The 26,880-nt window shown below is 40.3% G+C and overlaps 1 protein-coding gene across 4 annotated transcripts in view; it reads right to left on the reverse strand.

The window, feature by feature from the left end:
• The window catches only part of LOC128859220 (ceramide synthase), a 49,298-nt gene that overhangs the window by 17,041 nt on the left and 5,377 nt on the right, over positions 1-26,880 (reverse strand). For all 4 annotated transcript variants that reach the window (XM_054096028.1, XM_054096026.1, XM_054096027.1 and 1 more), the window contains one exon: positions 25,112-25,531. In XM_054096028.1, the coding sequence (XP_053952003.1) occupies positions 25,112-25,401 (290 nt within the window). In that variant the 5' untranslated portion in view covers positions 25,402-25,531. The remainder of the gene's footprint in view (positions 1-25,111; positions 25,532-26,880) is intronic.

Genomic DNA, 26,880 nt, shown 5'->3' on the forward strand with positions numbered 1-26,880 from the left:
TTATAAATCAGTTTTTTTTTACTGTTATGTAATATATAATGCAAAATAAAGATATAAACACAACACTCCGAGGTGGTGCTCATACTTATTGTTGAAAACGAGGGCTCTACCAGCGGGTTAAAGGGATTGTCTAAAAAATTAAAAAAAAAAAAATGCGCTGCGTGTGGGTTAAAAGTCTACAATTCTGTTTATTTGGCACACAATTCTAAAAAAAATGTATAAAAAGTGATTTCCAAAGTAAACAGGACTTTGTAAAAATAGAAAGAGTTACTGCCGTACAAAACGTAATTGTGGAAATATCATTTGAAATGAAATTTGATCATAAGTTTGTAATGAAAGCGAAATAAAGCCCGCACGAGGCCCGAAAGTAGCTCGGGAAAATCTACTTCTAAACAAGATACTGATTTTGTGGCCATATCATAGCGCAAAAGAAGCATTTTAGAACTATTTCTAGGGAAAGTCATGTGGAAAACAGGCATGATTTCATGCTGCCAAGTGCAACTGGATTATTATTCAAGTGCTTTGTGACAAAAACATGAATTCGCCTTGACACCAGATGGCGAGATAGAAGTCGCTAGAAGCAGAGGTGCACGCGCAATAAAGTGATTCAATAAAGCTGCCATTAAATTGTTGCCAATTATTAGCAATCTAAACTTTTATTCAGCAATCCAGTGATCGAACTCAGAGGTATTATTGTGACACATTTTGTTTGGATGAGGGACCTTCAATTTTAAGCGGACTCCAAACGCAAACGGATTTTTATGGGGAGCTTTTTCATGGCAGAAATAAAATCGGAGGTTTGCCTTTGCCTGCCTAAGGGCGTCCACCATTAGAAAAAACTGTTTCTATTATTTGGTGTCGCATGCACGGATTGTGGTAGACAATACTTTTTGTTTCCGTCTTCAGCAAAAGCAAATAATTGTTTGGTTGCCCGATTCCTGAGCATGTAATGTATTGAATGCTGCGTGGATTAATGCTCCGCTAGAGTTCAATTGATACACCGACTTTGAGAGGCAATATCTGCCGTGGCACACCAGCAAGATTATGAATCGTTAGTTCAAGTACAGAGCCAACTATCCCCCCAAAGTGCAAATAAAAAACTTAGCAAATTTCATCGTAATCAGATGGACGCTATGGCAGCGTATAAGGTATGAACAAAGAAGAAAACATTAATTTTCATATATTAGAAAGACTTCCTTCGACTTAAAACAACAGCAATTTGCACGACTTAAGAGCTTGTCGGAAAATATTTAAGAACTTCGCTCGGAATATCTACATCGATGTCGGGCCAAGCCCATAGAAAAAACCTACAATTTTTTTATTTCCCGAAAAGAGCATTAGCCCAGCCATCCACAGAAACACGCCGCATAGCCCAACAATGAGAGTCTGTAATGAATGACGGTCTTTTACTCTTACTTTGGAATGTACCTTGTAAAACGACTGTCGTACATTAAAAGAATTGATGAAAAAAGCAAACAAAAATACACATATTTAAACGCAAAATTACAAATGTGAATTATGGAAAGAAAGCTCTCGTCTGAGTCTCATAATAAAGGACAGCTACAAGCCGATGTGGAGGGCAAGCGAAAGCGCCATAAGGGTGGCACGCAACCGACATCAGATCATTCCAATAAAGATGCAGATATTAGCATGGAAACAGCCATTTATAAATTAGATAGTAAAAATAAGATCATTTTGGAACCAGCCGATAATAAGAATACGGATGCAGAGTTCCTCAAGTACGTCCGAAATCGTGTTGAACAAAATGCAGAAAGCATTAATGCAAATAAAGGCGATCGAACGAAATACGACGCGCCCATTCAATATAGCAGCGATGCAAAATATGACCTTAAAAAAAATACGCAAAATGAAACTTTGGCTGCGAAGGGACAAATTATGCCAAATGAGGGCGTCGCCGTCGCATATGATGAAGATCAAATGTTGAAAAGTCTACAAACCATTTTCCAAAAGCTATGTGCGTTGAGTAACAACGGTGAGGCTAGAGTGGAAATCGCTGTGCAACAAATGGACAGTAAGCGAAATTCAGTATACAGTAATGCCACTGCACCAATTTCGTATCAATACCCAATGAGCGCAGCACCGCAAGGCAACTACAACTACATGCAGCGCACTGTACCAGAAACAGCGACACCTAGAATTTCCTATCAATATGCAGCACAACAACAAAGCACAACACCCCGTGCTTCTATACCAGTTGCTTCTACATCACGTGCTTCTGCGCAGATCTACCACAGATTTACCGATCCTAAAGCTCAGCTTTACCAAGCTATGCCAAATGAGCAAGTTATATTCGGCGATGAAGAGCAAATGTTGAAAAGTCTACAAATCATTTTCCAAAAGCTATACGAGATGAGTAACAACGGTGAGGCCAGAGTGGAAATCGCTGTGCAACAAAGTGACGGTTATCGAAATTCAACATACAGCAATGCATCTACACCTAAAACTTCCTATCGATATTCAGCACAGTCATCTGCCTCACAACAACAAAGTACAACACTACAGGATTCTACACCACGTGCTTCTTTGCAGATCTACTACAGAATTACCGATTCTAGACGTCCCACGTTAGATTTCTCGGGACCGTTTGAAACACGTGTACTGGGAAAACAATTTGGTGTCGCTACGGAAGAGCGACCACCAAGCGCCAATGAAGACCTTATAAGACAGTGGGTTGGCGCCGAACAGAACTTTGAAGCCATGGAACAGCGACCATCAAGCGCCAATGAAGACATTATAAGGCAGTCAGTTGGCGCCGAACAGAACTTTGAAGCTATGGAACAACGACCATCAAGCGCCAATGAAGACATTATAAGGCAGTCAGTTGACGCCGAACAGAACTTTGAATCTATGGAACAGCGACCATCAAGCGCCAATGAAGACATTATAAGGCAGTCAGTTGGCGCCGAACAGAACTTTGAAGCTATGGAACAACGACCATCAAGCGCCAATGAAGACATTATAAGGCAGTCAGTTGACGCCGAACAGAACTTTGAAGCTATGGAACAACGACCATCAAACTTCAATGAAGACATTGTAAGAGAGTCGGTTGGCGCCGAACACGAATTTGAAGCTTTAGAAATGCAACAGAGTCAGCAATATGAGTACACTAATCAGGTAACTCAAGAACAAGCACAGGAGCAGTGCTATTACGATGACCAACAACATTTGCATGCAAATGAACTCAATAATTTAGCGTATCAAGAGCATTACCCCACAGGATTCAACAGACAGCGTCCACTACTCCTTCCACCATCACAAGCGCCAGGTTATGTGCAGTGTGTCGCAGTACAGCCAAATGCCATGGCACAGCACGAAGATGCAAAGTTATGCGAGCAGCAATGCAATCAAAGCCATCAAACATATCAATTACCACCAATGACGTTTAGAGTAGTGCCATGTGCAGGTAGAGGCGCGCCAGAACCTAAACCGAGTCCGTCATATCCCTTATATCCATATGGGGCTAAGAATGGTCTACAAGACATATCACCTGAAAACGTTCGGAATGAAAATGGCCGTTGTTGTTGTAGGACGCCGGCAGCCACGCTATCGAACAACGAAAGCTATGAGTATATCTTGATGTGCGTCAAAAAGAATAACCAACATTGTCCAACTTGAGCCGTAAGCGGAATTACTAGAAAACTATTTCAGCGAGAATAATTTAAAACTACCTTCCGGCACATAAAATATCGTCACCTTGTCCGTTGAAAATTGCTTCCGTTCCGCCCAGCATAGTCAAAAGTCAGAAAATTATTTTGAAATAAAGTAAAAATAAAATGAAATAAAGAGAAAATTACATATTTCAAACGTAAAATTATAAAAGTGACCAATGGCGACCAGACGCGTGCCGGCGGACGAGAGTAGAGGCAATCAAAATATGCGCGCACGCACATCGCTTTATACTGACGGTTTTGTTGAAGCCAACGAGCAGAGTTATGAAAGCGCCGATTCGGCACGTGGTGAGCAAACGCAACGTGCGGCGGAAAGATATAAAAATAATAAGAGTAAAACAAGAGGAAAATATTATGAGGATGATGCTGGTGCAAGTGAAGGGGAGGATTTTTCAAGAGTACAAAGCAAGAAGCAAGCAAGCAGAAGCCACGAAAAGGGCAAGCATTCTGTTAGGACTGAACGAAGCTGTGAACCGGGATATGCCAAAGGTAGTAACAGTGCTACAGAAACTGAAATGGAAACCGATGCAGCAGCTATTACGACGTGCAGCTATAAAAGTAGGCAACGAAGAAAATTTAACCTAGAGAGATTCCTTGATGATGTAGTGTGCAATTCAGACTACGTAAGCGATCCGAAATACAACCGCAATGCGGTGGGCGGAAACAGATATGTGACCGTCTCAGATGACTACAAGCCACTACTTCTCACCGATTCAGAAGAATGTAAACATAAACGAAGTACCGCAAGACGAACGCGATCAGCGTCGCCACCGCCAACCCCTCAAACGCTAGAGAAAGCGCGGCCTATGCATACACGGCTACCCCTTGCCTCAGCGACTCAAGAATATGTACCGAAGCAAGTCGTGCAAATTGGCGTATATGCGCCACTTCCAACACTACTGGCGCCGACCACATATTCCACGTTAAATTCATTCGTGCCGTACAATAGGCAAGGACCATATGCAGCCCAACCAGCACGTCAAATCATATTACCTACTATACAAGCGTTGGGATACGTGGAACAAAATAATGTACAGGATTATGCGCTTCCCGAACCACCACCACCACAAGTGGATAACGTCATAACAAACGAAAACCTCGTTAGTGTAACTTATACAGCTCCACAGCCAACCCATTTTAACCAGGAAAACGGCGAGCTAAAAAGCTCTCAAAACTCGAACGAACGGCCAATGCTGAATACGAACGTATTAACGGATTCCAGTACGAGACCCATTGTGAATAATCGGGCTGTCGATCTAGAGGAAGATATTAGTATACGAGCACATATACAAAATTTTAATTATACAATCAACAGTGGGCGAGCCAACGAGAGGACTACGAACGGGAGAGATAAAACGGACGACGAAGATAAAGCAAATGGGTATGAAAACACAAACGATAAAGACAAAAAGTATGGAGAGGCTGAAATTAATTGGGAAAATAAACCGCGGAAAGTTGAAAGACCGAGCATGAGAATAGTGCACGGGGAAGAAGAAAGGAATAGGCATGAAAAGACGTACGAAACCAAAGAGCTACATAGGGAAAATGAGAGCAATAGAAAGAAGTTTGCTTCAAGAAAAGACGACAGCCAGCCAGATACGTTAGATGAGAGCCAAAGTGGAGGAGAGACGAGTAGATGCTCTATACGCGAATGTAAACGAAAAAAACGACAAAGGAAAAATAATAAATGTTCTGAAAAACATCGCTCCCTTAGCAAAAAAAGAAGGCATTATCGAAAGGAGTCCAAAAGCGAGAGCGAGAGCTCACAATCTTCGAATCAACCCAGATATAGTGAAAGGGGCAAGCGATGCAAATATTATGAACACCACACAACTACGGGGAGCGAGAGTGACGACGAATTGGATTGCAGTTTTAGTATAACATCATGTAAAGCGATCAAGAAGTGTTGTAGTCGTAGGCTGGCGATTTGTCGAACAGCAAAGGCTGCAGCAGGCACACAAAGGGACCAGTGTTGCGATTACGAGCAGCGAATGCAAAAGACACCCGTTGCAAAAGTCAACCAATTGGATAATGATATTCAAAAAAGTATAATTGAGTGTTTAGCAAATGCCGACCAAAAGGCTGTACGTAAAATTATAGAATTTAATAGGGATAAGAAGCGGTGCAAAGTTTGTACCTGCGGCATAGTTGGAGATAACGGCACACCGGTAATGAAAAACGATATGATAATACTTAAATTTGAAGAAGACGATTCATTGGCAGCACAGCAGAGGCTGTACACCCGACCTAGAAGTTTAGACAAGCCGACGAATTGCAAATGCGAGGTTACAGATGCCGAGTCAGAAATCGCTAGAGAGCTGATCACAAAGAAACAGCTGCATGAGAAAACACGGAGGTACATGGCGCAGTACACCAATAGCTCACGTGATTGTTTAACGAACTACGCATGGGAGGATGAGCAAGAAGTTGAGCCCGAATTTATGCAGGATTTACTAAGAAAACAGCGCAGAGAAAGAAATGCACAAAACAATACTGAAGATTACGTACGTGAACACCTAGCAAATGTGAAATGCCTAAAAGATACTTTCCCAGCTACGCAAGAACCAGAAATAGTTCACATGGATTCAATCGAAACAGTAGCCAACTTAAGAAATAAAAGTTATGTAGAGAGTGAGAGCAGGTGTGCCTGCACGCCAAAGAAAGATTTGGAAATAACTCAAATGAGACTGCTACCAATAAAAAGAAACACCGGAATAAGCGAGAAATCTGAGACGCGCTCGGGCCATTACACCTGCACGAGCTCTGAGAGAATGTTTAGCTGTAAGCCGAGCAAAGAGGAGTTGGAGGCACAAGGAGCTACGTATGTGAATAGTAAGAGAATTAAGGATCGAGAAATGAGAGCAAGCTACGAGGAGAGTATTGTAAATTACACTTGTCAGCCCAGCAAAAATGCATTCGGTGTACGAAAAACAAAACCAGTGACGAGCAAGAGAGCTGCTCTGTCGCCTAGAGACAGTTCCGATGATATTATTTCCAGCGGATCACGAGTAGACAAACAAAATGAAGTGGCAGCACGAAATAACTCTAACAGAAAAGAGATCGAAGCACCAAAAGCGAAGTCCGCAAAGAGCAAGTGGGCTATGGATAGAGAAGTAAACGACAGCTACGTGGAGGAACTTAGCAGAAACGTACGTGGAGATAAAACACACGAACGTCAAAAAATTACATCCAAATCCTATCTAGGCAGTGCGCCACAACAGCCTGTTTTCACCGACTTTAAACCCAGAGCTTGTAGGGCAAACTGCGCTTGTATCGAAACGAGTAGATCCACATCCGAATTTTGCATGGAGAATGTAGCGAATTACAAAACGAAAGCAACAAGAATTATTCCAAAGAAAGCAAATACCGAAAGGATACCACACACAACCCGCCATACTAATGAAAGAATCCAAAGATGTAATACTGATTGCGCATGTAAGGAAATAGCTGAATCGGACTCGGATGAAAATCTAGTCAGATATGCTAGTGATTGCGACGAAAACATTATGGAGCGGCGAACGTCGACTGGCGACAATACAAAAGCTAGTAAGAAATCACACGCTAACTGCACACTAAGCACTAATCCCGAATCAAATAAAAACTCAGAAAGGAAAATGCATAATAGCATAGCCAAAGCAAAATTAAGTTCAAATTCAAGCGTGGAGCAACGAAGAGCCGCACTGTGTGCTGAACTCACACTGAACGAGCTACTACCAGAGCACTCATTGAGAACACTACTCACCAAACTCTCCAGCCCAAATGGCAAACTTTTCTACATAGACGATCGACATTCAGTACCTGCAGAGAACATGCGAATATTTGCGCTGGATGAGAGTAAGTTGTTGAATTTAAAAGGAGTTGGCAATGGAAAAGTGAGTCCCACAATGTTTATGTCGCAATCAATAAGAATGGCTGGCAAAGAAGTAGACGGGACACCGAATATCGGCTTTCAACCGCTGTTGGTTCACAAAAAGAGGCGGCTAAAGGTATGGAATAGCGCACCGTCCTTGACCGCAAGCCAAGTGCAAATAGCCACAGGAAACAGTAAAATCAATTTTCAACGCCCGCACAACACTGAGCATCTAACAAATATAAATGACAGCGCTTTACACACCATCACAAGACCTACCATGCGAGTAGCTAAGGGAGCACGTCTGCCACTCCCCGAAACAAGTCACTCTTCGGGTTGTTCGGACCAACCGAAACCAATGTCAAAGAGTGAAAGTTCTGAGGTGCGCTCAAATACACGACCTATCATAAGTCAAGTGAGTGACTCGAACCACCGAATCACGCGACTTTGGCCCGAACAGTCTGCTGTGCAACAAACAAATCGCGAGAAGGAGCTTGCCGAAAACAGACCAACGTATGGCGACATTGATAGGCGACAGTTAAAGAAAGCGAAACATGTAAGGCAACAGCTACCAATGGAAACGAATGTGAAATCACAATCCCATGTTGAATTTGGCATAGCAAATAGCGACAAATTTGCTCACAAAACTGCGCGTCCTCCGCCGGAAAGCAGCACATACATGGCGTTTAAAGACGACGCGAGCGTGGCAAACACTGGGCACAAGAAGAAACGCAGCAGTTTGCCCATACAGAATGCGCCTTTAGATAAAGTCAATATACTTGCACCAGCAAATCGTCGTCGCCGCGCAAAAGAGTCGAGTGCGTCAAACGAAAGCGATGCCTCTCAGCAACAAAGTAAACAGAGAAATTCGCTAAGAAGAGTGAAAACTAGAAAGACCAGCACCGAAAAAAGTTTAAAAACGCCCTCAGAGCACAGCATAAAGTACGTCAAACGTCTACATAGTCCAACAACGAGTCCAACAGAAATATTCAATAAGAATAAGCAACGCGTTACGCGTTCTAGCATTTCGGATGATGAACAGATGGATTCAGATATGGATTATATATCTGTGCAATATGAGAGCAGTGACAGCGATCTTCAATATCGGGTTGATTTGGAAAGAAAGAAGAAATTATGGAGAAAAGGCACAGTACGAGAAGCGATTGAGGTTGAAGAGGAGACTGAACGCGCAAGAAACCTGCAACGCACAACGCTTACAGGCGAATGCTTGGAACGCGCTATTCACTATCCGACAGGCGTGTGGAATGAAGAGCGCAGGCAGCTTAATTTGAAGCGAAATAGTGCTGGAATATTTGGGCCTTTTTGATGTATATCTATTTTTTCTTTTCGAATAATCTTGTCGTTCTGCATAAGCTAGATGATTGTTATTGTTATGTGAGAAATGTAGTACGAGGAAGTTCAAATTTGGAAGTAGAACCAAACCAAAATTAATTTGTGTGAAGAAAATTGAAATTTGTTGTACTTGCCCACATAACAATAAAAATGGCTAGCCGATTAACCATTCCACATATTTGTAATTATGCGTTTGAAAATGTACAATAAAATTTTTTTTACTCGTACCCAGTGTGCTTTACATCACCTGGCCGATTGCATTCTTAAATTGCGCGGTCCATATTAGGTGACGCTGATGCTTCCACCTTTCCAGCTACTAGCCACGGAGAGGAACCTTCCCCATTAAGGAACCGGACATTCTTGGTACATTTCCACAAATCTTAGGTCTAGTAACGATTGTCCTGCGTGCTATTAAAAGTGGGTACCTCACCCAAGGTTCTGCGTTATTTTCCTTTGGTATGTAGTTGTTTTTGTTTTTTGGGCGAAACCCTTCTGCTTGGTGTGGACATGCTCAAAAGGGTGTGTTACTTTTTATGGAAGTTTTTTAGGGATCGCATAACCAGATCCTGAGGAAAGGTCGTGTTTTCATCAGTAGAACTGTAAAACAAAGGAAAACGTTAGTTCACAGAATTTAAAACTGATAATGCAACCGAACGACCTGGGTTTCTACACAGCGAATTCACTTAAGGCGAGGTGTATGCGACCGCCAGATACAGCGCTTGCTTTTTGGATGTTTTTCACACATAGAAAACTAGTCAAGCTGTGCTATTTGCCTATAAAATAATTTTTTGAAATCGTATACTGCTTGTACTTTATGACTAGGCTCTTGCACAGCAGCTATCAGCAGCAAAGTCTGCCCTATATCGGTCATTCCCATAAAAGTTATGCAACTCAGAGTTGACTTGGTATGTGCCAACAAGCCATTTGGGTTCATCTCTGACCTCTGCCTGGCAGTCCATTTGACTTACAGCCTCCCTATCAACAAAAATTTACCCGAGCTTCTTCTTCTTAATTGGCGCAATAACCGCTTACGCGAATTTGGCCGAGTTCAACAAAGCGCGCCAGTCGTTTCTTTCTAACCGCCGCCAATTGGACACACCAAGTGCAGCCAAGTCCTTCTCCACCTGATCTTTCCAACGCAGAGGAGGCCTTCCTCTTCCTCTACTGCCACCAGCTGGTACCGTATCGAATGTATCCATTCGGACGACATAAGCCAGCCAACGTAGCCGCTGGATCTTTCTTTATTCGCTGCGCTATGTCTATGTCGTCGTAAAGCTCATATAGCTCATCGTTCTATCGCCTGCGATATTCGCCGTTGCCAACGTACAAAGGTCCAAAAATCTTACGCAGAATCTTTCTCTCAAACATTCCAAGCGTCGCTTTGTATCCATTCGGATGACATAAGCCAGCCAACGTAGCCGCTGGATCTTTCTTTATTCGCTGCGCTATTTCTATGTCGTCGTAAAGCTCATATAGCTCATCGTTCTATCGCCTGCGATATTCGCCGTTGCCAACGTACAAAGGTCCAAAAATCTTACGCAGAATCTTTCTCTCAAACATTCCAAGCGTCGCTTCATCGGATGTTGCCATCGTCCACGCTTCTGCGCCATACGTTGGGACGGGCATGATGAGAGTCTTGTAGAATGTTAGTTTTGTTAGTCGAGAGAGGATTTTACTACTCAATTGCCTACTTAGTCCAAAGTAGCACTTGTTGACAAGAGAGATTCTACGTTGGATTTCAAGGCTGACATTGTTATCGGTGTTAATTCTGGTTCCTAAGTATTAGAAGTCCATTACAACCTCGAAATCATAACTATCAACAGTGACGTGGGTGCCGATACGCGAGTGCGCCGACTGTTTGTTTGATGACAGGAGGTACTTCGTTTTGTCCTCGTTCACCACCATTCGCTTTACCTCTTTATCCAGTTTGGAGAAGGCAGAACTAACAGTGCGGTTGTTAAGGCCGATGATGTCGATATCATCGGCATACGCAAACAATTGTACGCTCTTATAAAAAATTATGCCTGAGCGATTAAGTTCTGCGGCTCGTACGATCCTCTCCAATATCAGGTTAAAAAAGTCACACGACAGCGAGACACCCTGTTTGAAACCTCGTTTGGTATCAAACGGCTCGGAGAGCTCCTTCCCAATTCTGACGGCGGTGCTGGTGTTGAGCAACGTCATCTTGCATAGCCGTATTAGTTTTGTGGGGATACCAAATTCAGACATCGCGGCATACAGGAAATCTCTTTTCGTGTGTCGATTCTTTTCCAAGATTTCGCGTATTGCGAATGTCGATGGTAGACTTTCCAGGTCCAAAGCCACACTGATAAGGGCCAATCAGTTGGTTGACGGTGAGCTTCAGTTTTTAACACAATACGCTCGCTAGAACCTTATAGGCGATATTTAGAAGACTAATGCCGCGGTAATTGGCACAGCCGGCAGTCCGTCGGCGCCCGCGGCTTTGTTGTTCTTTAGACGCGTTATCGCTATTCTCACCTCGTCATGGTCGGGTAACGGAACGACAATTCCGTCGTCAACGATTGGGGTATCGGGATCTTCACATTCTCTGTGACATGCGCAGTTGTCACTATTTAATAGGTTCGAGAAGTGTTCCCTCCATAATCTAATAATGCTCTGGATGTCAGTCACCAGATCGCCGTCTTTGTTCTTACAGGAAAACGCCCCGGTCTTAAAACCTTCTGTAAGACGCCGAACTTTCTGGTAGAATTTTCGGGCGTTGTTCCTATTGGCCAGTATCTCAAGCTCCCACACTCACATATTTCGGCCTCTCGTTTTTTCTGTCGGATAATACGTCTGTCTTCCTTTCTTAGCTCTCTGTAGCGATCCCACATGGCTCACGTTGCGCTCGATCGCAGCGTGGCTCTATAGGCGGCATCCTTTCTTTCTGACATTCCTCGTCGTACCAACTGTTTTTTCGGGCTCGCCGGAATCCGATTTCTTCTTCGACAGCGGTACGTAGAGAACGAGAAATGTTGCTGCATTGTTCGTGCATGCCGGTTTGTTGGGCCGTACTCTCTGAGAGCAGGAGTGAGAGTCGAGTGGCGAATCTTCTGGCTGTCTGTTGTGATTGCAGCTTTTCGATGTCGAACATTCTTTGTGTAGTTAGATGTACGCTTTTCTCTGCACAGAGGCGTGTGCGTAGTTTGGCTGCAAGAAGGTAATGATCCGAGTCGATGTTGGGTGCTCGGATCGTACATACATCTAAAACACTAGAAGCGTGTCTTCCATCTATCACAACATGATCGATTTGGTTTCGCGTTTTCCGATCAGGAAAAACTGCAGACTACCATGTTAGGGGCCCCGGCGAAGTCGACCAGCTTCTGTCCGTTACCGGATGTTTCGTTGTGCAGGCTGAATTTTCCAACTGTGGGACCAAAAATTCCCTACTTGCCCACCCTGGCGTTGAAGTCGCCAAGCAAGATTTTTATGTCGTGGCGAGGGCAGCGCTCATAGGAACATTCCAAGAGCTTATAGAAGGAATCTTTGTTCGCATCGTCCTTCTCTTCCGTTGGGGCGTGGGCGCAAATTAGCGAGATGTTAAAAAAACGGGCTTTGATGCGGATTGTTGCGAGACGCTCGTCCACCGGAGTGAACGACAGTACTTGGCGACGAAGTCTCTCTTCCACAACAAATCCAAAACCGAATTTGCGCTCGTTTACATGGCAGCTGTAGTAGACGTCGCAAGGTCCTATGGTTTTCTTGCCTTGCCCCGTCCATCGCATCTCTTACAGATAACTACCTTCTCAGACATCAGCGCTCATGCATTTGATATAAACTTGACGTTGTCCTCTCTCAGGACAATGATAAAAACGAACGTTAAGTAGATAAACTGGTGAAAAATCACTTTGTTGGAAATATGCGGAATTTCAATGGAAATATGAATAAGGAACACTAAGATATTCTTTGTTGAAATCTAGGATTGAACAATCTTAAAAATAAAAGTGCATATCTTGGTCCCATAATCTGCATGGGCGCACACAAAGGACGAAATTGATTATGGCACAAGGTAAATTCTTGCCGAATTTTTTGCTGAGACAATCTCAATTTATTTATACAACAAAGAAATACGCTGAATAAAGTGCTATCTCTTCAAATTGCCAAGCGGCCGTCAGAGCTCATCCTTCTGGTTTGTGTCGTAATTTTTCCCGCTGAGCAGTTCGAACATCGAAGTCGAAGTCACCCACGAACTTTCTCAAGAGGGTTCATGTAGTGCACCACAGCAATCGAAAACAATTCAAGATTTCAGGGAGCTCATCTGACCTTTTTTAAATCAACATATTCATGAAGTTAGACAGAAGTAAATATTGAGGGCTCAAGCAAGCGAACCTTTTTTATTGTACTTTCAGCAGAAATGCCATCCCATAGCTGAGTAGAAGTGAGAAGTTTCCGGCAAGCAGGCTCATTGAGAAAAAATATCAGCCCTGCATGGGCGATGCAGCATTCTGTGTACCGGACTTGAAGAAAATGTGATTAAAATATTTAAAAGAAGGTATAGTTGATTAGTAGCCTGGATTTTGATTACTTAGGAAGTCCAAGTTCGATTACTTACACTCAAACTTAACCCTTACGCATACACTGTTAAAACTGCTTTAACGGCACTAACTTTTGACAAAACTTACAAAATTATCATTATTTATTTGCTTTTTTCATTTTATTAACGCATTTTGTTCTAAAAAAATTTTTCATCGAAATCGTTGAGGGCAATTCCTTTCCGAAAATGGAGTACATGCCTGTTTTCGGTGGAGCTTATCGCAACCGGTGCAATCAAAAAGGATCTGAACTCAATCCTATTAATGGGAGTGCGTCTTGGCGTGACAGAAATAAGTTGCAGAAGGCGCCGTCCATACTCGAACTGGAATCATACCGTAACGCCAGCACTGCCATTTATTTGCCACAAAATCTGAGCTCTGGAAATATGTTTATACGTGAACAAACAACCAAGGTCTTGCCAGTATTCATGCTACCACACTCGAGTCTAGAGAAGAAGAAAACTCAACCCCGCCGAAAAACGAGACTTTTCGTTTAAACAGTTGAAAATTGGAAAACCAACGGATGGTAGCCAAACAGTAAAGCGGTCAAATTAGCAATATAACTTTGAGGCCTCCCTTAACTTTTTGGTTTATTGAAAATTAATATAAATTTGCCAAAACCGCTTTGAAAAACAAGCACTGGTGAGAAGACTGTGTTATGAGAGCCTAATAAAAAGCAAATACATAATGTAACTTAGTTCTTAGTTCTTCCTTAAATCTTAAAATACTGAAAGAGCAATACCTAACACAAAAATGGTTTGCAGGATAATCTGCAGCCCTTCGAATAGCATAGCGTTTAGCCTGTGAACAAAAAAGATCTCGCGCCGGGGATGTCACCTCCAACTCTGCGGCTTCTATAAAAGGATCAAATTTGCAAACACTATTAAAATACTAAATTACAGTTTTGAATTTCTTTGTCGAAGAAACCTTAATCGTCTAGCTGCCGAACCCGGACATTTACAGAGAAAGTACTCAACAGTCTCCTTCTCTGAAAAGTTCCCATAGCTTCAGTAATGGGGATTAAATGGTAAACCTGGCTTTCCTGCGTGTGTGCTGATGTTCCAACGATCGGTAAACACAACTACGAGTTTGGAAATTGGATGGCCAGGAGGCCCAAGAACTATTTGCGTCCTGCGTCTATTGTATTGGGACCAAAGGCTTTTCGAAACAGCACACGAAAAAATTGATCTCCATCTATCCTGCGCTTTTCTGAGAAATAAGTTGTGCAATTCCTCTTTAACAACAGTCAAGGGGATGCCAATGCCTGTGTAGGATATCTCTAGGACTAAGCCCATCAGCAATTTATTTCCCTCTATGTTCATATGTCCTGGAACCTAGATCAAAGAAATGTTACCTGCACACCCAAAAGATTTGATATCCTCCTTAAAGGTGTTGACCAGTTTGGATCTGCACAATGGCGTCGTCAGTGCCTTGATCGCAGCTTGACTATCAGAAAAGATATTAATATCTCTCTCGTTCCCACGTTCCCTAAGCCTTCTTCATGCCTGCAGGATCACAAAGACTGGTGGCTGAAAGTAATAGCAGTATGCAGAGTATAAAATGTCCCACAAATTTTTGACGAAAGCTGCTGGACAGCGTAAAATCAACTACCCTGGAACGGCGGATCATTGCATGTGATTTAGTATCAGCAGATAGTGATCGCGATTCCTTTTTCGTAGCATTTTTCGAAAATATGGCAAAGATCGGCACAGAAACCCAGTTTTTTCTCTCTCTCCCAGAGTCTCGCATAGAAATATTAGGAAACTAATAGAGCATTTTTCGCAGGTCAGAAGAATTTGTATGCGTTCGCGATTTGTATTTTAAACAAGAAATACATATTTATAAATTCATAAAAAATTATATTCTCGCGAGTTTTATTTGAGTGGCATCAGAATTTTCCATCTAATTTATAAATTTTGGATTCAAAGCTGTTGAAATAAAAGAGGCTCATAATTATATATATGTATATATAATTGGCGCGTACACCCTTTCTGGGTGTTTGGCCAAGCTCCTCCTCCTATTTGTGGCGTGCGTTTTGATGTTGTTCCACAAATGGAGGGACCTACAGTTTCAAGCCGACTCCGAACGGCAGATATTTTTTATGAGGAGCTTTTTCATGGCAGAAATACACTCGGAGCTTTGCCATTGTCTGCCGAGGGGCGACCGCTATTAGAAAAATGTTTTTCTTAATTTGGTATTTCACCGAGATTCGAACCAACGTTCTCTTTGTGAATTCCGAATGGTAATCACGCACCAACCCATTCGGCTACGGTGGCCGCATAATTAGCATTGCCACAAATAGCGATCGAAGGACCAAAACCCCAGAATCTGGATCAATGCTTTCCTACATTTTTTGCTACCAAAAAAAATTATTACGAGTAGCCAAATATTTTTTTCTTTGAGTCAATCGGTTTCAACGTTTACAGAATAATGACTTCTCTATTCCGGCACATAATTTACAAAATTTTACAATAAAAATAAATAAAATGCCAAATTCGCCTATTTATAGGGGCATACTACACGATAAAGATGAAATTTTCCCCCCACAATAAAATTGCAACACCTATCGAGCATGTTTGCAATGATAGCGAACCGGTAAGGCTCAAAGATGTTTGTCAAGTTCGTAAGCTCGGCGATCAGCAGCAACGTCCCGGTAGCGAATATGACAGCCACAATTACCTATGGTCGGTAAAGGTACAGAGCGACACCAACCCCTATGCGCGCTCCCAAGCTAAGAAGGAGCAAGCAGCCAACACATTACTAGGCTTACAAAAGACGGTATTCGAAAAGATGCGCAATGACTACCAAAAATATCGCTGCCAAGTGAACATGCCGACGAAGCGACCAAACAGCGGCTATATGCGTATGAAGTGGATACTGAAACCTCGGAAACTCGTAAATAATTCTTCACAAGAGAGTAATTTGGACAATTTGAAAGTTAGCAGCGGAAAGAAAATTAAAAAAAGACGCAATTCCTGCTCAGCGACGCCATCTGGCATACAAAAATCAGACCTACAGGATGGAACAACGACGCGCAGACGCAGGCCCTCGATGCCATCCCAATTACAAGAAACGTTGAAGAAAAACAAAAAGAATTTATTGAAAGTAAAACGACGCAAAGCTGCCGGTCGTACAAAAAACGGTGCAGGGCAACCGAAAGTGAAAGCGAAGGCATTGCCTAAGGCGGTTGTCGTTAAACAACAACTTACCGATACTTCAACAAAAGCTAAATATTTTCAAGGGTTACCAATGGAGCAGGACGAATTGAGGGTGGCGAAGAAGCATACGCTGCAGGCTACAAAGCTCGTAGCTAGTTCGAGAGAACCTAACCACGTTCTGCAACCCATATACCTGCCAACGGGGCTGGAGCCCTTGCAACTTGTTTTGCCAATATCGCCACAGCGAGTCCCTCCAGCAGTCGCTACGTCAACCTGTTCTATGACAAATAAGAACAGCAGCAGCAGTCTTGCCAGCACGTCGCTCAGCACAGAATTTGGTAATGGTTTTAGTGGAGGTAGAGAAAAGGAAACATATAATCGACTTAAGCAATCATTCGCTAAACAAGCACGTCCGCTCACCTACCGCCATCAGCAAATTGCGAATCAAGCAAATACTTCGGTTGTGCTTGCGATTATGCCATTGGAAAAAATACCCACGGGTACTCCGAGAAAACCAGACAGATCCATCAGTGTACGAGTACAGCATGGAGGCAGGATTGGCAAAAGCAAATTGTATCGGCTCTACCGAATTTTGCGCGCTCGCGGCAAACGTAAGCGATTTCGAGATAAACCGTTGGTGAAAAAACGCAAGGGCTCCAAAATGATGAGCATACATAGCGCCGACAGCTCTTTACTACTCGAACCCAGCAAAGAAATAGAGACAACAACGATAAGTAACAAAAATGATAAAGACAGGATGAAGAAATTTCTAAAAGAATATGAAATGACAAAATCAATGAATTTCGTAAAGAACAAATCAATACAAAAACCGCAAATACTGAAGCAAACAAAGAGCGAGAAATCATACGCGAATAATATGGGGAGTGAAATACCGGATTTCGTTGTATCTTTTCACACGCCAATTACGCTGCGTACACTAATACAGAGACGCCCACGCACAAAGCGTCACGCCACACCGAAGTTAATCCATACCGGTCACTAAAGCAGAAGGAATTAGTTTGCAAAAGATCAACGACGCGTCTTAAGTGCTTGAACGACAGCAGGCAGGTCTGTAGGAAAAAATTATGTACACCCCCTTTAGAAACTAAGTCGATTTTTTAGCTATTTATGATTTTAAAAAATTGTTGGTAAAGGATTTTAGGCTTATAATAAATAAAGTTCAATTGGCTATAAAACTTGCGGGTCTCATATGCTGCTAATTGCTCGCTTTCGTAGTTCAGCAGTGATACCGAAAACCAGTGTTTGAACAGTCGATTCTAGGTTACTGGAACACCTCAGATTTATATCTGGTCAAGGACTGTCACTCCGTAGCAATCCCTGTAGATGGGGTTGTTTATGCCGCAATAACAACAACAACATTAACTAGTGTTCTAAAGTTTCCCATGTTTGCAATGCAAGGAACTTTAAGACGCACAGTTCCACCCGCGCACCGATAATTTTGCTCGCGACATTGACCAAGGAGCTTGAGCTGAAGCTTGGTATTAGTGCTGTTGATAGATACATGGACAATTTAATCCACAAGTCATTAATGCGAAAATAATTTATTTTCTTATTTTTTATAACTATTTTTATTTTATTCTTTCTATTATGTTTTTTATTTTGCTTTTATTTAATTTTATGTAAATTTTTTTCATTTTCTAATTTTGGTTGGAAAATACATTTTTTTTATTTATTGTAATTTTATTTTATATAATTTTTATTATTAAATTAATCATTAATTTTATTTTATTTTATTTTTATTTTTTAAAAATATTGTTTTCTTTAATTCCCTTTTATTTACTTTGATTTTTTTTTTTAATTTTGTAAATTTTACTATATTTTATTAAATTTTTGAATTCCTTTTTATTTACTTTAAATTTTTTATTATATTTTTTTTTTACAATTTGTTATTTTTTATTAATTTTATAATTTTTTTCGTTATTTATTTATCTCTTTATTTAATTTTTTTCATTTTGAGCTTCCTTGAACATTCATATTTTTCTAAGTTTTTAGATTTCATTTAATTTTATTTACAATCTTGAATTTTATTTATTTTTTATATGTTCTTTTTATATATATTCTTTTATTTAATTAATTTTTCATTTCTCTTTTTCTTTTCTCTTTTTCTTTTATGTTGTTCCATTTGATAGTTTTAATTTTATTATTCACTGTAGGTATGCAAACAGATTTTCTAAATTTAAAACCGAAATAATTTCCAACTCTCATTCTTTCTTTCTAAATTACTACAGGCATACAGTGGTTCGCTGGCTGCCGCTTGTTGGTCGAACACTTTACAGCGTTGAATTTGCAAGTCCCTTTTCACATTTGTAGTCTTTGGAAATACAGTGCACTCGCGGTAACTCGAATAGCCGCTAAGTCGAACGACGTGCTAACTCGAACACATTTTTTCCCCTATTGACTTCTTTGTAACTCGAACAATAAAAAAGCGCTATAACTCGAACAAAAAAACAAATTTATTTGTACACACATTCTTTTCAAACATGTACATTTTGTACATAGATACATATGTAATAGTATATGTATATAAATTATATGTATACTAGTGTATTGTCCATATGAATATTTCGGCGTTAATATCCCGTTAGTTTTCTGGGAACATCTTGCATTGACCAAATTGCTTTAAATTTGTCATTTGTAGTGTATCAGTGCATGTGAGTAATGGATCGTAAAAGGTTGAAGTGTTTAACATTAAAAGAGAGGGCTGAAGTCCTTAACAAAATTAAACGTGGATGTAGTGTTACTTCTCTAGCGAAGGAATATGGGGTAGCCAGGTCCACCATAAGTCTTATAAAAAAGAAAGACAAGGCAATTTTAAAAGCAGTAAACAACACGTTTTTGGATCCTGGGAAGAGGAGAACTTTAAAAGCTTCTGAGTTTCCTAAAATGAAAGCCGCTTTATACAAATGGTTTCTGTCCCAAAGAAAAAAGAATTACCCAATAAGTGGACTCATCTTAAAAGAACATAACATGAAAAACATAATTTACAGGTCGAATTTACGCTTTATGATGTTAACAAATGGAATGATGGTGCCGAATTTACCGACACAGAAGTAATAATTGAAACTAGTGATTCTGAGTCTGAGTTTAACAACACAACTGAGACATGTGAGCGGATATCATCTGAGGAGGCAGTTAGCTCTATCAATAAGGTAATTCAGTGGGCCACAACTGAACAAGTAAGCCCCGCAAAGGTTAACACTCTTCAATTGCTGCGTGAAAAAGTCATATTCAACATTGCTGCAGGCAAGAAAAGACAAACACACATTACAACTTTCTTTTCGGCCTAACTTTTCTGTTAAAGCTGACGTTTTTTGTGTAACTGACACAAAGACTGCCAAATATTTGATGAAAAATATTGAAACGAATTAATTATTTTAAACATATTCATGTTCATATCCATATGTAAATAAATAAATAAATTTAATTGAAAAAATCGATATCGATGACTGTTTTTTTAACATATCACACTCAATTGATAAGTCGAACAAATTCGATAAATCGAACAGCGCCTGTTTTAATTAGTTCGAGTTATCGCGAGTGCACTGTATTTGCATTGATTAAAAGTGCACTTTTATTAAGTAGCGAAAACGCTAAAATCTGAAATACCCCAATAACTGCAGCTAAACAAATATGTAAGTAAATGCGCTTGGAATAAAACTATGGAAGATTGAGAAAACCAAATAACAAAAACACGACCGAACAATTAAACGAAGCGCATAAAACTCGTACAGCAAATAAAATAAAAATAAAAGCAAAAACAAAAAAAATTATTGTAGGTATAACAAACAGATGATCAGAAAAAAAGGTAAAGCAAAATATTGACCTCTCATGTAAATGAATTTCATTTGAACATATGCACACACATATGAACGTAAATAAATACACAGACATACATACATATTATATATGGCTAGTATGCACGCATATTCGTGCTTAGAAATAACGTTTCCACATTTAATGCGCAAATTTAAAACATAGTTTGCTATTCCTTCAACACTCATTTAAATGAAAATCGATTTTCCTTATCGGGTGTGAATTTGACCCTCACAAGTCAAACGCAATGGGATTTCCACTCTCAGAAACGCGACCATAGTATTTCACAAAAACTGTCAGTGACTATTAACTGTAAAATATTGGAGAGCACGTACATGCATACATATATAATATATATCAGTATACAGATGTATGTACATATGTAGTACAGGGTGAAAAAGAATACAATCGTTAACTATTCCTGCCTCCGAATTCGCTAGAAGTGCATTAGCAAAAAACTATACCATTTGATTTTCGAAAAGTATATTTATAACTAAAAAGATAATAACTTCTATAACGCCTATTCCATCTATCTTTTGGAAAAATTCAATTATATTATCCATTTGTAAGTATCGGTTATTTTACAGCCACTCGCACTATCTATTACTAACAAGTTTGCTTGAGTATGTGCACACACATATGTACATATTTGTATATCTACGTATTTAATTATTATTTTGTTGTCTGATAATGAAATGAGTTATAAAAAAACCAAATAAATAATTATTCAATGAATGCGCCAACAACTTTAATAGCAACCAAACTAGCGGACACCTAGTAAACACATCGTATCTTTAAACTTTTAACGGCTGTCTGTTGGTGACTCGATTTATATTAATATTAATAATAAATATATTGATAGCTCACAGTTAGTCGCGTTGGCGATCAACACATTTCACAGCAATTAAATTGTTAATCTTCTATATGTCAGAAATTTAGCTGCATAGCTTATGGTGAACAAACTAAAATTAAACAGTATTGGAGCAAATAATAATAGCACCTACATTATAATATTTATTTTTATTTTTTATTTATTTAATTTAATTAAAGATTTTAACTTAAGATTTGATTTAATTTCAGACCACAAATAATGTGAGATATTTGCCCTCGCCTATTAATAATTCTTGATTCTGACTATGTAAAACATTTATTGAGAAGTTGAAATTCGAAATAGCCAATAAGGATCGGTTTTCCAGTGCTAGTTGAGCGCCAACAAAAAATATACAAAAATTCACCACAGCCAAAATTGCACTGCAAAACTCCTAAGAGAGAACTACTCCCTTTAGTATGTAGAAAAAAAAAATAAAAATCAAAGACAAGCAATGAGAAAAGCATAGGCCATGGAGAAAAGATTTTTAGAGGTTATTTGGCTCCCAGAGATTTTTAAGGAATCAACTGATTGGCTAACGTCACTTGAGGTGTATTTACAAAAAAAACTTAGATTGTGTTGGTGGTATAGGGAAAACATTAACCAATGACACTTCGTTGCTCATTGAACAACGACTGATTGGATGATGTGAGGAGATCATGCAGAATTCGGCTGCCCATTTCCCAAGTGACGTGGCAGCCAAAGTTCCCCTCGCAGTTTTCTTTTTCACCATAGTTAAAGAGCAAACCTGGTAAATCTATCATCCTTGAGTATAGGCATGACTTTTTTTTAAGTTTGCCAGCATTATAAGGTCTTTCACATAAAATCGCTAGTGGGCTCCAGTTGGCCTTTGTTCTTTTATCAATTTCTTAAGATGTGTTTTTTCTAACCGCTTCAAACTTTCCAAAAATTTTACCCCGCAAAATAAGTTTATACTTTTTTTATATTCATGGGCAACCGTTATATTCACAAACGACGACGAAAGGAATAGATTAGTAATAGAAAACAGCAGTCGCGTCTATGCTAGTGGAACATCGATAGATTTCAATTCGCCCAAGAATTACAACTCCGGCAAATTTTCCAAAAGCTGGACCCACCTTAAGACCTTATTTAGATCTCGGCATCCATTTACGAACATCCTAAGCAACCAAGTGCTCAACACAGCCGTTCCACCGACAGTCAGTTAACGTTACCGGGGCGACACGGATTTATATGCAGCCAAGGATTGTCACTTTAGCAGCATTCACTAAAATAAAAAGTTTTATACAGCTACAACAGCAAAAACACAAGCAACACAAACAATTCTTCGTCTTTTTTAAGGTTTCTATTATTACAGTTATGCAATACTCCGCCGTAGCCGAATGGGTTGGTGCGTGATTACCATTCGGAATTCACAGAGAGGTCGTTGGTTCGAATCTCGGTGAAGGCAAAATTAATAAAAACATTTTTCTAATAGCGGTCGCCCCTCGGCAGGCAATGGCAAACCTCCGAGTGTATTTCTGCCATGAAAAAGCTCCTCATAAAAATATCTGCCGTTCGGAGTCGGCTTGAAACTGTAGGTCCCTCCATTTGTGGAACAACATCAAGACGCACACCACAAATAGGAGGAGGAGCTCGGCCAAACACCTAACAGAAGTGTACACGCCAATTATTTATTTTTTTAATACTTCAAATATTTTTATTAAAATTTCTAGCGCATTGTTTGACTTGAGAAGTTCTGAAAGAGTCAATGGCCACTTATAAGTAATAAAATTACTTTTTAATACGGCAATATGACCGCGTCGAGTTCATCTGATTTGCTTTAGTATTAGCAAAAGATTGCAATAGGTAGATAGGGACCCCTAATCAGCCCATATCTGGTGCGAAAATCAAAAGTAGAAATTTACTTATTGCCGAACCATCTCGATTTGGAAAAAGTCTGGGTGCCACGAAACTATAGTATTTACCTCTTCTTAAAATCTAACTGTTATGTTATAACTGAAAATGGTAGGCCACTTTAGTTGTACAATTTTTTATCGAAGAAGGATTATATATATATATAATTGTCGCGTACACCCAGTTTGGCTGTTTGGCCGAGCTCCTCCTCCTATTTGTGGCGTGCGTGTTGTTCCACAAATGGAGGGACCTACAGTCTCAAGCCGACTCCGAACGGCAGATATTTTTATGAGGAGCTTTTTCATGGCAGAAATACACTCGGAGCTTTGCCATTGCCTGCCGAGGGGCGACCGCTATTAGAAAAATGTTTGTCTTAATTTGGTGTTTCACCGAGATTCGAACCTCCGTTTTTCTATCCGTGATAACGTCTTATAATTCGATTTAACCGGCTGCACGCACGAAAAAATGTGTCGTTATCTTGCTCAATCGTCGTTACCTTGCTTGAACTACAAGCGAGAGCGCGGAACGAACGACAAAGAGCACAATCGGCCTCGCGTTCGGCAACGTTCGATATCTGGCTCTCTCCTACTTGAGTGAGCATATATGTATATATGTATGCATATGTATGTATATGCGCATTTGTATATAAATTCACATATATGTATTTGCATATGCCTTCTTCCTGTGTGCATGGTAATGAACCATTTCTCTGTTGAGAATAGGACGATGATAGAAAAAGTAGGAAATGAAAGGGAGTGTTTCGAGTGTAAAGTGTCTTGAAAAAGGCAAATCGATGATGTTGCCTCTTAGTGTTGTTGACTTATTAACATCTGATGCACAATCGAAATTGAAGATATCTTTCATGAATTTGATAAATGTTTCGTCATTTTTCACGTTTGTATAAATGTAACTTAACCTATTCCATTGCGATTCCATTTACCTACTCCTCTATATCCATACAAAATATCTATCAAACAAATAAAATTAAAATTTTGTTTTGAAAATTGCAACCATTACATCAGTATTTTCTTATGACGTTGTCACGTTAAACTATCGTCAGTAAACCGACTTTACAGACAACCTCTTTTTCAAAAATACTTGCACCAGTTAAGAAAATACGAAATTGGCTCCATTATTTTTCCCATTACTGTAACAACAAGCACTACACATGTTAATACATCTATATATATATGTGGCAGAAATTTGCTGGTAATTATCGATTTGTAATCAAGATAACAAATTAGATTTGTACAAATCGAAATATCAATAAGTGAGGTTGTGCGGATTTATAGTTCGTTTTATTTTCATAATAAAAAGCCACTTTGAAAGCCATAAAAATTGGTAAATGAATATAATAGACATGGATACGTAGATACATGGATGATAAATAATGGTATCTCAGGTATTAAATAAGGCTTGTCAAGCAGTAAATTGAGTAAATATTATTGGAAAATTAAAAGAGATAAATAAAACCTAAAAATCATTTTAGTGATTACTTAGGATTACAGCCTAGGACTCAGCCCAGCCAGCTCACCACAACAAAAGTGAAAAGGCGGGAATACAAATTAATTGACTTTCTCCACTTTTATTACTTTAAATACAACTCATTTAATTTTGAGGTTATTGCTGAGAAATGTGAGAAGAATGCACCCGTTCAACGGAATAAAATTTAAAAATTCAAAAGGCATGCAAAAAAACTGGATTTTAGTATTTCCCCCTTTAACATTTAATTAGAATTCTATTGCGTCGAATTCTTAACTATTCATATAATGAATAAAATTATTAATTTATACATTTCGGTAACATGGAATTCAGCAGCTCTGATAGTCGGATGCAATACTTATTGAATGGTGTATAATAATTATCAAGATTATTTTATAAAAACGCAGCACACTTAATTCAAATGTCATTTATATACAAAAAACACTCACTTGTTGGTAATTTCCATAACATCTGACATCATGAGGCGATATTTTTTACGAAACTGCAGGCCATGTTTCGTATTCAGCAGGTACTTGTGGCAGAAATCTGTCAACGACACGAAGTAGATGAAACCCAACGAGGTAAGGAAGAGGCCACGTTGCAGCGAAATTCGATCTGTAATGTTCGGTATCTGCAGCAGGCTGCCACATGCCAAACTGATCGAGCCAATGGAGCAGGCCAAGGACATGTAACAACGGCTGGAACGCAGGCGCTGTTGCAGGACGGTACTAGCGCCCATATTTTGTGCTTGTTTTTGCTTTTATGTTTGCTATGAAGTCTCGCTTCTGCGTTGTCGTCAAAGTTGGAAGTCCAGAGTGTTTTTTCTGAAGTGCTTTGGCTGTTTAACGACTAATACTGGGGTGGCGTAACTGCAAAGATAGAGGAAAATTATACATTTTGCAGCTATAACGGTAGTTTTATATAGCAGTTGTTAAAGTTCATAATAGGTTTCTTTGATTTAAACCTGAAACAAGTTTTCGCAAAAAAAATTTTTTTCCCCAAAAAAATTTTTTTGCCCAAAAAAAATAAAAAATACTAGCGTAGTTTGAGTTCTGCAGGACAGCTTCAAAACCCCACTTTTCATATTATTTGTTGCACGCTTTCACTGCTGAGGCTATAGAAATCTACTCTTTTTTCTCCACACTTTTGCCTGTTGTTGTTGTTAACAGCATAGGTAGCCCTGTCAGTGTAGGCATATCATCGTTCGTCTTCGTCTAGCTCATCTAGGGTAGGCCCAGGAAACATGCTGTTTCGACGGGTTGGGTCCAGAGGGAGAGGGGGGTTAGATGAGTCGGTTTAAGGGGGCATGTGAAGAGGTGGTTAGTGTCGTGCGGGGTACCTTCACATGCCGGACATGTGTTTGGTATGTCGGGGTCGATTCTGGATATGTAGGAGTTTAACCTGCTACAGTATCCAGAACGTAGTTGTGCCAGTGTTACACGAGTCTCACGGGGAAGCTGGAGCTCTTCGTCTGCAATAGGTGGTGGTTGGACTCCAATTACGGCATTCACAGGACGGGAGTTTAAGAAGGTGGCAACGGTCTCCCGGTGAATGTCGTTTATTGACTGTCTAAATACTGTCCGGTCCAGTAGGTTACGGTCAGTTTTGTCCTGGATTTCGTCAGCGTAGTCTAGGAGGTGTCTCCTGACGTGCCTGGGAGGCGGCTCGGGCTCAAGCAGGTGTCTGCAGGGATGAGACTTGCGGTAACATCCAAGCGGGAACTGCTTGCTGAGCAATTTATTGTGCTCCACAACTGGGAGCATTTGTGCCTCGTTATGAAGGTGTTGGATGGGTGACATCAGGAGGCACCCGGTCGCTGTCCGAATGGCGGTATTTTGACAAGTCTGTAGCTTTGTCCACTGCGAATCACTAGTTCCAGGCGACGAGACAGGCGCAGCATAGTTAAGAACCGGCCGGCCAATTGCCTTAAATGTCGAAAGCAACAGTTCCTTGTCTTTGCCCCAAGTGCTGCCGGCCAGCAATTTGAGGGCCTTGTTGCGATTTTGGACTTTTGTGGCAATTGCGGTTGTATGCGCAGAGAAGGAGAGCAAGCTGTCAAAGGTTACACCCAAAATTTTGGGGTTATTTACCGTCGGAATTGGTGTATCATCGACTTTTACCTTAAGGAACAGCTTGACCTCCTTTGTCCAGGTGGTAAAGAGGGTCGCCGTGGACTTGGTGGGGGAAAGTTGGAGATTCCTCGCAGTGAAAAAGCGAG

This window comes from Anastrepha ludens, chromosome 3, assembly GCF_028408465.1.
Source record: "Anastrepha ludens isolate Willacy chromosome 3, idAnaLude1.1, whole genome shotgun sequence".
NCBI classification, from domain to species: domain Eukaryota; kingdom Metazoa; phylum Arthropoda; class Insecta; order Diptera; family Tephritidae; genus Anastrepha; species Anastrepha ludens.